Source organism: Perca fluviatilis, chromosome 11, assembly GCF_010015445.1.
Source record: "Perca fluviatilis chromosome 11, GENO_Pfluv_1.0, whole genome shotgun sequence".
NCBI lineage: Eukaryota > Metazoa > Chordata > Actinopteri > Perciformes > Percidae > Perca > Perca fluviatilis.
Window position 1 is genome coordinate 12908285 of NC_053122.1, and position 12621 is coordinate 12920905.

The 12621-nt window shown below is 37.1% G+C and overlaps 1 protein-coding gene across 1 annotated transcript; it reads left to right on the forward strand.

Moving 5' to 3' along the window:
• Positions 1 to 3154: 3154 nt before the first annotated feature.
• Positions 3155 to 10914, forward strand: LOC120567760 (solute carrier family 22 member 13-like). The gene is made up of 10 exons (XM_039814769.1): positions 3155 to 4021; positions 4121 to 4224; positions 4348 to 4502; positions 5278 to 5446; positions 5530 to 5650; positions 5911 to 6005; positions 6130 to 6344; positions 6625 to 6733; positions 8989 to 9195; positions 9881 to 10914. Exons 1-10 carry the CDS (start codon positions 3647 to 3649, stop codon positions 9948 to 9950), a joined length of 1620 nt encoding a protein of 539 aa, XP_039670703.1. The 5' UTR covers positions 3155 to 3646; the 3' UTR covers positions 9951 to 10914.
• The last annotated feature ends 1707 nt before the right edge of the window (positions 10915 to 12621 follow it).

A 12621-nucleotide genomic window follows, 5' to 3' on the forward strand; every position in this document is an offset into this window, starting at 1 on the left:
ACAAATAAATGTTGCTTAGAGCGCCCCCTAAAGGCCCATCTTCACCAAATTTGGTACAGAGCATCGTAGTGGGATGCTGAACATATCAAGTTATTTTTACGTTTTTGTAAAAAAAACGATTGTGTCACATAGTAGAGGAATTACCGTATAGTACAGGATAAGCTTGCAGGCAGTTTCGACTTACATGAGCTGTTTACGTTTAATTACTAATGTCAACTATCATTTTAGTTAGCAATAATTAGCCTGTGTCTATGTTATCTCCTTACATATACCTACGCTCTCCGTCTCTGTATGATTGGGAATGATTGAGATTTCTCTTGGCACAGCTACCAGAACACTTACAACTTTCAGACACGTTGCTCACGTCACATTTACGTTGTCTCTGTCAGTTGGAAGCTGCGCAGTAAAGCTAGCGATCACCGGAAAAGTGCTTCTAATAGCCTTCACCGGTCTCCGTCCAGAGCAACGGAATCTGTTGGTCCATTCTTATACTGTCTATGAGTTTTGGACCAGTCCTGAAAATGGCAACCCCCCACCATGTTCGGTTTAGGCTGCAGTTGGAGTTTTAGGCGGAGAAGAAGAATAATCAGTAGAAAAACAATAGGGTTCCCAATAGGGTTCGAGGTGTGAACCGCGTTGCCTTGCAACACACGGTTCCCATGCCCCCTCGAGCTTGGACCCCTAAAAAAAATAAAAAATGTCAGTGGACTAGAGAGGAATGAGCCTAAATGCATAAACTGATCTGGGAATGTAAACACAGCAGGGGTGAGAGTCCACAGAGGATGTTACACTGCATGTTTTTTGTCATCACGGCTACCTTTGACAAAAAGTTAAGTTAACCTGCAGCTGCCCTTTCAACAACTTCTTATCTTAATTTCTTATACTGCACTGTAACTTTTATTCACATATTTTATCTCTCAGTTCTTTGGGGTTCTAGTTAGATCAATTAATATAATTGAATTTATGATTATTCCAGTGAGATTTTGCAGAAACGGACATATTTCTGATTATTTCTTTGATACGGGTGTGACAATAAATTACAGAAGAGACTGTGGACTGTCAACAAAGTTAGTTTGATAACTAACTAAAGGTTCTGAATAACAAAACAATTACAATTGAACATAAATAGTCTGAGAAACTATATGTTTATAGTCTATAGCTTTTATATGTTTAACTCTTTTAAAGTGATGGTTCGGAGTAATTCACCCTAGGTTCCTTTGCACCATGACCTCGAGCCAAACACCCCCCCAGAAGCTTTTTTCACCTGGGTCAAACATTGGAAGAGTTAGCTAGAGTAGCGTTATCAGCTGAATAGCTTAGCGCAGGGGCTAACGGACCCACGTTTGTATCTCTTAAATTACCCCACTAATAATGCCCGAAATGATACCAAACGTCTACAAGTAGTACAAATAGGTTATGCTCTCATAAAACGATGGATTGGAAAGTTTGTAAGTACACCAGAAGTTTATGTAAATAACACTTGCCTGCTGGCTTCTGCTCTCTGCTGTTGTTGTTGCTGCTGTAAGACGAGTGCTTAGGGCCGTCTACAAATTACAACACCGAAAAGAGATGCAACAAAAATATTTATTAATTTAACTTTTTTTTTAAGTAAGTGCTGTTGTATAACTAGCAGGAGACAAGTAATAATTGAGGTAAGTTTGGAGACATTACCTTATTTAATCATTGAATTAATAAATATTTTTGTTGTAACTCTTTTCGGTTGTAGTAATTTGTAGAGCGAACCCTAAGCATCTAACTGCAGGTAGCAGCAGCAGCAACAGAGAGCTGAAGAGAGCAGGCAAGTTGTTCCTACGCTCTGAACGTGTACTACAAACTTTCCAATCCATCTCTTTTTGCGAGCATAACCTATTTTTGTACTACTGTAGATGTTTGGTATCATTTCGGGCATTATTAGTGGGTTAAGTAACAAGATACAAACGTGGTAATCCATTACCCCCCCCCCCTCCCCACCCCCCCCCCCCCCCCCCCCCCCAATGTTAGACCCAGGTGAAAAAAGCTTCTGGGGGGGTGTTTGGCTCAAGGTCATGGTGCAAAGGACCCTAGGGTGAATTACTCCGAACCATCACTTTAACTGCTCTTTATTCGCGTAGTTATCTCTCAGTTCTTTAAATTCTTATACTCCACTGTAAAATGTATTCTTGTTTTTTAAATTGTTTTTAATTGTTTACTAACTGCTCTTTCAGGTTTTATGTATAGCACTTAGAATTGCCCTGTTGCTGAAATCTGCAATATAAATAAAGCTGCCTTGCCTTGCCTTATCTTGTCTAAAAACAAGCCAGTATTGCTTTACGATTTGCCAACTATCGGATACCACTTACTGTCTAAGTTAAAATGTGATCTAACACGAGGTTGAGTTTTACAGTCAGCAGTTGTGCCTGATTATACCAGGATGCAATATACTGTTAGTAAATGAACTGTGTAAAGCTATACAGCTACATAATATCTCATCCAAGATCGTGTCCTTGTTACAGAGCAGTGGTTCAAAAACTTTCTTTTACATGTGACCACTTCATACAAAGCAATATCTATGTGTGACCCCTTGTCGCAGAGTGTATGCTTGTAAGCAGTATCAGTCTGACAAGTTACACTGTGAAAAGGCAGCAGGTTTACCTTTCATGTAAGAGTGCTGGCAGAGAGGTTTGATAAGTCTGCAGATTGTAAAGTTTTTAAAGGTTTTTTAACATTAATATACATTCCCCTAGCCTGCCTGTGGTCCCCCAGTGGCTAGAAATGGTGATAGGTGTAAACTGAGCCCTGGGTATCCTGCTCTGCCTTTGAGAAAATGAAAGCTCAGATGGGCCGATCTGGAATCTTGCTCCTTATGAGGTCATAAGGAGCAAGGTTACCTCCCCTTTCTCTGCTTTGCCCGCCCAGAGAATTTGGCCCACCCATGAGAAAGAGACATCATGGCTTTCAAACGAGCAAAATGGCAGTTGGTCAAGGCAATCCCCCGCCCCACCTCTCCTCCTCAGTAGCTACAGACACAGAAATGGCACATCCTAAGGAAAGCTCATTGTGGGACTGGCTCTAGTGGCTGTAATTCTGCACCAAGGCTGAATTTTGGGAAAGAGACTTCAGATACAGTATTAAGGGACCACTAAGGTCTATATAAAAGCATCCAAAGAGCACCATGTCATGGGACCTTTAAAAGATCAACAGCACTTTCTGTGAGGGATAAGCAAAATACACTGTCTGCAAAGAATCATCATTCACGGTGGCATTGGTTGTTATAGTAGCTGTGCTTGGAATAGCAGATTATGTTTATGACACCCTAACATTCAACAACACTAGGCCACCACATGTTTTTGTATTTTCCAAGAGTGCTTAAATTCTTGTAATACGACTATACTATATAAAAAAAGTTGTTGATGAAATGAATGCTGAGGTAAATTTTTCTGGGCTTTAGGCCAAGGCACAATTATATGAAGATGTCACACAGAAAAAAAAAGTACAAGAGTGACACCTGACGTATCATAAAACTACCTCTTCTACAAAATGAAATGTCTACTTAAGTGCAGTCTCAGCTTTCCTGAAACATACAGTCCAGGGTTTAACATTAATGGGCAGGCATTGGTTAAAGGTCATCCTCCAGGAGAATCGTTAACTGAAAATCATCTCCCTGAACATGGCTGATTTTGGAGAAATTCTCCGGAATATAGGAGAGTTTGGATTATTTCAAAAGATCACTCTTTTTGCTCTTTGCTTCCCTAATGTTATTCTGCCTTTTCAGTTTGCCAGTGTATTTTTTATCCAGTCAGATCCGGAGCGACACTGTAACACAGACTGGATCCTTCAGGCCGACTCTAACCTGACCACAGATGATCAGCTGAACCTGACTCTGCCCCGGGAAGAGGACGGGACCTTCAGCAGGTGTCAGATGTTTGTCCCTGTGGACTGGGACATTGGTGACATCAAGGAGTTTGGACTCAATGAGACCACAGGGTGCCAGAACGGATGGGTGTACAACAACACACTGTATGAGGCCACCATAGTCACTGATGTAAGTGATTGGTCTGTCTCATGGTCATTTATAATACAGATATTAAATAATCTTTATAAAATGCTCCTTCATTAACCATTTGGTTTCATTTTTCTACAGTTTGATCTAGTTTGTGACCAGGCAAATTTGTTGGAAGTGGCACAGACAATGTTGATGGCTGGCATTCTTGTTGGTTGTCTCTTATTTGGACCTTTTGCTGAATCGTAAGTGTCGGCCTACTTGAAATTGTACATAATGTGTTCTTGACCTGGTGTCATCTTTATCAATTAAAATCCATTACAAAAGAGAAGGTTATGTCACTTACCTGAGGGTTTTATCTGTTCCAGGTTTGGCCGTAAACGAGCAGCTCAGATTCCAGTCATTGTGATGCTCATATTTACTGTAACAACTGGATTATCTCCCAACTTTTATTTATATTTGGCATCCCAGTTCATTATGGGAATTGGCTATGGAGGTTTTCGACTGAACGGCGTCATATTAGGTACAGTATTCTCAATCATCTCACATGTGAAAACAGTGAGTTTTTGTTAAGACGTGTTTAACTGTTGATTCATGATGCAAATTCACAAGCTGTTGTCTTCATATGACCACAGTCACTAGCTCGGTTTATTTTTCTTTATTTTCCTATTCCTATTTTTTTCTTGGAACACATTTAATTTCACTTATACACATTTAATCATTAATCTTTCCCCACCATAAAAAAACAAGCTTTTCCTTACTACAGTGCAGCAATCAAGAGGACAGTGTTAGCTAGTTAGCTAAACTAAAACACTTGTTTTAGCTAACTGAGCAACAACTAACTTTTATGATAAAACTACACCAGGCAGTGCAGATAATATTAATCAACCATATAACGTTACTGTACAACTAGCCTACTGCTGTAGCATCACTGTAAACTCTTGTAACAGTTAAGCCTCTACTAAAGCATTTTAGTCAGCTAACGCTAACAAAGTTAGCTTAGCACCTTGGCACCATCTCTTGTCTTCATCAAGGACCACAACAATAATAAAAAGTTTTTTTTAATCAACTAGCAATTATACTTCTTTTTACACTCCATTTCAATAGTTTAACATGAGTTTAACCAAGATTATTATTATTATTTTTTTCTTTTTTTTTTACCATTTTTTTTTTTCACCATTTTTTACCATTTTTACCACAACATTTTATCAGTTTTGGGGCTCCATCATTCTTGGCAGGGGTAGAAATGTTACCTAACAAATTCAAGGTTGGTTAACTGTTTGATTTCCTGTTTCTAGCTACTGAGTGGATTGGGGTGTCCAAAAGATCATGGGGATCATGTGTGACTCAGGTATTTGGTGCAGTTGGACAGTGCGTCCTTGCTGGTGTGATCTACTTCATCAGAGACTGGAGACTAGCTCAACTAATCACAGCAGCTCCACTTGCAGTTGTTGCTGTTTACATATGGTCTGCATGCACCCTTGTTATTGCCCTCTATTGTTTTGAAAGTAAATTATGTATTACTGATTTACTTTCCTTGTTTCTATCAGGTTTATTCCAGAGTCAGCCAGGTGGTTGTTAAGCAAAGGAAGGACAGAAGAGGCTAAACAGCTGATTACCAAAGTGGCAGCCATCAACAAACGCACTGCTTCAGAGTCTCTGCTGGACAAGGTTATTACCCTTTACAAAAAAAAAAAATCTTTATTTGCCTTTGTCTCAATACTTAAATGAAATATTACATATACCAGCAATTTATGATGAAAATATTATATTAAGTAAGATTTCTACAATGTAATGAAGTGTCTGTCTCTGAACTGTGATAACTGAGAGCTCTTGACTCAAGAATCCTTTTGCAAGGCTGTTGGATGACATGATTTGCTAACAGACACAAATGTTAGCATGATATTGTGTCCGCCCCCTGTGCATTACAGATTGTTGAGAAAGAAACTGAGAAAAAGGGAGGCATAATAATCCTTTTGCAATCATCTGTGCTTAGGAAGTATTTTTTTACCATAATATTGGCATGGTAAGTTACATTTTATGATACACATAACAACACTACTGAGCCTGTAAATGATGCATTGTGATGCATATGACAATTTGTATTTCAAATGATTTAATAATTGTTTCCTATTTTTCCTTTTCTTCAGGTTCTCCTTGAATGTTACCTACTACTGCCTTTCATTCAATGTGGGAAATTTGGGCTTGGACATCTTCCTGACGCAGCTCATGTTTGGTCTGACTGAACTACCAGCTCATATACTTTGCATCTGGCTGTTAGAGGCACTGGGGAGGAAAGTGTCACTGATGTCAACTCTTCTGATTGGGGGATTGTTGTGCATCTTAATCCTAGCTGTTCCTCAAGGTAAAGCACTCCAGATGGTGTGTCTTTGATTTTTGTCTGTTTTTTGATTAGCTTGCCATAAAATTTTGACCAGATATTCGTGGTTCCCAGAAGATGTATCCTAATGTACTGATGTCCTAACTTTTTCTTTAGCTCCACCAGCCGGCTGACATTCTTGATTCAGAGTAAAATCTCAACAATATTGGATGGATTGCCTCATTCTAAGAACAAGTCGCTAGCATGGTTGCTTGTTCTACACTACAGTTTTTCATTTATCTGACATTGTGTAACTATCTTCAAGGTAATGCTGTGGCTGTTACCACGTTAGCAACCTCAGGACGTTTTTTCATGAACTGGGCAGGATCCATATGCAATGTGTATGTTCAGGAGCTGTTCCCAACATCTTTTCGGTAAGCCCTCCATCTGAGTCACTCCATCTCACTGTAGTGAATGATACATTTATAAGTGCGTGTTCATAAGAAAGATACATTGTCACAAACCGGCTCATGGCCTGTGGCAAAGAATGAGGGGACACCAACAACAAGTATAGGCCAATCAAGAAGATATTTTATTGTAAACCAAAATTATTAACTTTAAACAAAGAAAAAGGAATGAGGTGTGAGAATGTCATAATGTAAGGTGTCTGTAATATGCATGGATGAGTGAGTCTGTGTGTGTGAAAATGACTGAGTGGAAACTAAGTAAAACTATAAAGGAACAAACAAAACAGGATCATACCTGGAGGAGCAGAGAGAGAGAGAAAAGTGATTAGAAGCAGCTTAAAAATCCTGAGCCCAGGTGGCTTCAATCACTAACGGCCCTCCTCTGCCTGCAGGAGGAACCACCCCTGCACTGCAGAGGCGGGGTTGTAACAACATACAAAAGTACAATTACAAAGTGATATAGCACTTGCCTCTGATTGGTTGTGACACCACTAAAGGATGACAGTATGTTTACTGTTGGCTTGCCTGCTATTTGTTTAGTTGGCTTTAAGAGTAAACTGCCCAGCCAGGGTTAAATATTTGGTGACTGTTTTGGCCTTTTGGGACCCATGATCTTTTCTGTGTACATGCTGCCCTTGGGGTCCATTTAAAAAAAAACATAACATTCCGTTCCATTGTTTTGTAGACGATGTACAAATCTATTTGCCTGTAAAAAAACAAAACAATGATAAGGACACACTTCAGCCTTTGCTTAACTGCTTGAGAGAGCTCAAAATATGGTTGGATCAGAATTTTCTCTGTCTCAATGACAATAAGACTGAAATTGTTGTGTTTGGTCGTGCTTAACATTTTAGTGCCTGTGTAGATTCTCTTGGTACTTTAGGTTCCCATATTCGTCCTTTTACCAAGAATCTGGGTGTGATTTTTGACAGTGCTTTTAAATTTGACAAACAGATTAGTTCTGTTATTAAAACCAGTTTCTTCCAGCTGAGACTTTTGGCTAAGGTCAAGCCCTACCTGACTTCGAAAGAGTCATACATGCGTTTATTATGTCTCGATTAGGCTACTGTAACTCTTTATATGTTGAATTGGATCAGTCATCCCTTCGTCGGTTACAATTAGTCTGAGCAGCTCAACTTTTAACCGGGACCAAAAAGTGACCACATTACACCAGTTTTGGCCACGCGCCACTGGCTTCCTGTCTGTTTCAGGATTGATTTTAAAATTGTATTGCTTGTTTTTAAGATTTTAAATGGGTTGTCGCCTTCTTATTTATCTGAGCTTTTACATGTCCACAAACCTGTCAAAACACTGAGGTCTTCCAATCAGATGCTCCTCAATGTGCCGAGATCCAGGTTAAAAAATAAAAGGTGACCGAGCCTTTGCAGTGGCTGCTCCAAACCTCTGGAGTAGTTTACCTATTCATATAAGAACATCTTGGACTGTTGAAACATTCAAGTCCTTGCTTAAGACCCACTACTATTCGTTGGCTTTCAATTCAAGTTGAGCTTTGACACCTTGTCCTTTTCTTTTTTTTTCTACTGTTGGTTATTTTGTATTGTGTACTGTTTGTGTATATTATCAGTTTGGGTTTTTTGAGCTTGTTAAGCACTTTGGTCAACTATGGTTGATTTAAACGTGCTATATGAATAAAATTGAACTGAACTGAACTGACCTTAAGGGAAGTGACAAATAATACATTTTATATGTTATTATATAAATTTATTATGATGGTTATATTTATTTTGCTTGACTGTTTAAAGCTATAGTGCATAGTTTCTGCTGCCCCCATGAGGAATACTAAGTTATGACAACAAATCTGTCGGTGAGTCTACGTGATACAAGCCTTCCGTGACCAAAAAGTTATGCACTAAAGCTTTAAGTGTTAATCAACTTTTGCAGTCACATTAATCTAATATACACAGGACAAATAAGGTCTTTCAGCTACTAAACGGTGTTACTCTTCTTATTAGTCAGTTAATGTTAGGCAGGTTTCTAACCAAGAGAAATGCACTGGGGCAAAACAATCATTGTTGGACAATTGTATGTACTTACCACAAGTTACAATGTAACTTATTTAAACTATTAAGGAAGGTTTATGGGATTTTAGTTTAGTTTAGTATGATGCATGTTTTCACTGAGTTAAAAAAGGTTTCTAAGTCCATGATGAAATTATTTATGGTAAAAGAGCATGTCTAAGCTCTGTATGTCTCTGTTTTCAGACAAACAGCCTCTGGTTTGGTCTCCATTGCAAGCAGAGCTGGAGGCTTGCTGTCCCCGTTGCTCAACATGTTGGCCGTGTACCACTGGTCCATACCCACCATCGTTTTCAGCAGCCTTTCACTGATCAGTGGAGCTCTCAGCTTCCTGCTTCCTGAGACCAGGAGAAAAGAGCTTCCTGATTCAACAGATGAGGCTGAGGGCAACAGGTAAGCAAGCTACAAGCCAACAGCATCTCCTGATGACAAATTAATCAAGGCCCTGACCCCACAGTCTGTCCTTGTTAGTGAAGTGTGCTGTATAACTGTGTGTGTGAATTAGATAAGTCTGTTTGTAAAGCTATTTATTGTGTATGCTTTAGTAGTTAAGCAGGAAAAACTTTATTTGAATGAATCCGGTAATTAGTATCAAGGCACAGCATTTATAGTCTGTTTAAATGAAAAGGGGCAAATTACAAATAATGTAAACATTTTGTGGAAATGAAACTTGTCCTTTAAGATTTTTATCTTAGGTCAGTTTGAACTGTTTATCAGCATCTCCAAATTAGAATTTAGCTACTTTAAAATAATCTCAAAGGGACACTTTGCCGATTTTAAACCAGCTCTGTGTCATGTCTGTGTGGGCAGTGTGTTTAAATGTAAGGTTTTTGGCCTCCCACCATGGCACGGGTGCTAAAAGATTTAAATCAGCAAAATATCTCTTAAGACTGCTGATCATTAAATATTAAAACATGAAGCCTATTCCATTTGGGATCAATATGAATGACACACAGCACTTCTTTCTGCAGTTTTGTCGACAAAAAGGCTTAGAAATATGAAATACATCACAGAAAATGTAACAAAATGCCCCACAACTTAACTAACACACTCCTCTGTGTATTCCTTTCTCCGACAGAAATAAGACAACCCTGAAGAATCAACGTGAATCAGACAAGCCTGCACAAAGCAAATCTACCAAACTGTAGTCCCAATACTTATATTACTTAACACTCCATTGGTGTTGTTGTTGTGCCACCCTCAGACCAAATGTCAGCACACAAGATATCTCAAAATCTAATCAGCTGATAGTTTTGGAAGTTACCGACAACATTCATGCTCAGAGATACACCCTTTTAATATGAATGACACGTTGGCTCAGGACAAACTTTATATTTTCAGTCAATCTGTCAGTTTTTACCTTAAACGAATACAGTAGCATGGTACTTCAATTAGTAACTGTTTTCTGAGATCTACTTTCTACTGAAATAAGATTTCCGTTGCACTCAATAAAAACTCTTCACAGTGTGATCTGTGGATTTTTCAAAACGAAAGGCACATTGTGGGAAAATAAACCTGCTGTAAATCATATTATTTTTGATATCCTTTTGGGAGGCTCAAACCGAATACCATTAACCTCCCTTGTATTGATGATGATGGCGGAAGTCTCAGCAGTGGAAATCTGAAATTTCTGCAAATAAAATGGAAACTATCTGCAATGAGTTAAATGGTTAAATGTGTTTTTTGATAACCAAACATGAATTAACATGAATAACCCTTAATTAAAGCAGTAAAGTACAACAGTCCATTAAATATTTGAGATAACACAAGTAAAGCCAAAGTGCTTTCAATTATGCTTCATATTTTATTAATTTGTATGGAACCAAGTGTAATACTGAAGAAAAAGTGCAGCAGAGCTGATTTGAATCTTGTAGTTCATCTGAAGGTAAAAGTCTGAAGATCATTGTTAACTATCTCATACCATAAATGTGGAAACTAGAATTCTAAAAGCAGGATTTGAAACGATTCTATTTAACATGAAAAAAATGTCTTCATTAGGCTACATGGTAATCACTATATGGAATGGAGGTGGAGTGGAGGCAAGAAGATGGCTGGCCAAGGCAGAGGGCTGAGGGTCGATGGTGGATGGCAGACCAGGCATGATGGGTGGACGAGGGTGAGCAGCGTGGACAGGTTGATGTTGCACGAGACAGGAAAGAGCTGGGGTTGATATGTGAGAGAGGTGATGAGCCGATTGCAGGCAGGTGTGCTGGCAGGCAGGGCCCAGGAGAGTGGCAGGACGGGAACGGGACACACACAAAGAGAGGCAAACCAGGGACATGAAAGACACAAGAGGAGAGGGAAACACAAGGGAGAAAAGGGCACTGCAAGTACCACGGTATTATTAAAGCTGATACACATATTACTACTAGGCTACTTGTAAAAAAAAAAATTTTAAATAGAAAGAAAAAAAAAAAAAAAAAAAATTTTTTTTTTTTTTTTATTATTTTTTTTTTCTTTTTTTTTTTTTTTTTTTTTTTTTTTTTTTTTAAAAAAAAAAAAAAAAAAAAAAAAAAAAAAAAAAAAAAAAAAAAAAAAAAAAAAAAAAAAAAAAAAAAAAAAAAAAAAAAAAAAAAAAAAAAAAAAAAAAAAAAAAAAATTTTAAAAAAAAAAAAAAAAAAAAAAAAAAAAAAAAAAAAAAAAAAAAAAAAAAAAAAAAAAAAAAAAAAAAAAAAAAAAAAAAAAAAAAAAAAAAAAAAAAAAAAAAAAAAAAAAAAAAAAAAAAAAAAAAAAAAAAAAAAAAAAAAAAAAAAAAAAAAAATTTTTTTTTTTTTTTTTTTTTTTTTTTTTTTTTTATTATATATATATATATATATATATATATATATATATATATATATATATATATTTTGTCTGTAGTCATTTACATAATTACTGGAAATGTTACAAACTAAAGGTACGTAATGATCCAGAAGTTTTACAACTTTTTTTTCATGAACTTACATGATCTATAAATACAAATGACTGTGGTGTTCCCATTGCTTTCACCTCCATTACTTTGTGAAAAACAGTAAGTGTGCAGTTTTTCACATTTTCACAACTGTGTATGTAACCTCAGACATCTTACCTGGACATATTGGTATCTTTGCTATTTTTTTACCTGTTCACTGTTTCTCTCAAACATTACAATGCATAACTGTTTCATTCTTATTTGGTGTTTCTTTATTTCCAAAAAAAGGCTTTATGAGCTTTCCCTATATGCTGTATATACAGTATGTGTTTACTAACAAGTCTACCATTGCAATCAGCAGTGTTTGATAGGCACCAGACTGAAATCTTTGAGTGTGTGGTTAACAGTTTTGACAGCAGTGTATTCATTTGAACAAAGTGCTGTAGATCCACAGTCCACAGTTGTGCAGGTTGTGGTTAAAGTCATGGGATAAGTGTGTAGAGTTTGAAAACGGTGTTCAAGCAATGAAAAACGAACTAGAGTTTGGTCCACATGAACTGCTGCTGTGCAGACTGTAGAGTTGTGCACATGTGGCTCCAGTTGTTCCCACTGTCTTTAGCAATAGAAAAAAACCTTTTATTTGATACCTAAATATTTTGTAAAGTCTAGATTAATTGAAATGTCTTGTTCACATTGTTGTTTTATGATTTGTTTTAAAAAAAAATTCTAGAGTCACTGAGTGTGAATACTTACCGTTATTTTTCTTTTATTAGATACTTTTTCAAAAAAAGCGAAGAAGGTATCAAATAGTTAAAAGCCTTACATTACTTGTCTACATACTAAGAAGGAATAAAGTATTTATACTACAAACTATAAAGACATTTAAGATTTAAAACTTATCTACAAACAAAGAGGAAAGAATTTTTTTT

What these genes read in the sequence shown, in the direction of transcription:
- LOC120567760 (XM_039814769.1), top strand. Translation starts at nt 3,647, where the DNA reads ATGGCTGATTTTGGAGAAATTCTCCGGAATATAGGAGAGTTTGGATTA. An exon ending in AGGCCACCATAGTCACTGAT is followed by an intron (nt 4,022 to 4,120) that starts GTAAGTGATTGG and finishes ATTTTTCTACAG; the next exon opens with TTTGATCTAGTTTGTGACCA. An exon ending in GATGAGGCTGAGGGCAACAG is followed by an intron (nt 9,196 to 9,880) that starts GTAAGCAAGCTA and finishes TTTCTCCGACAG; the next exon opens with AAATAAGACAACCCTGAAGA.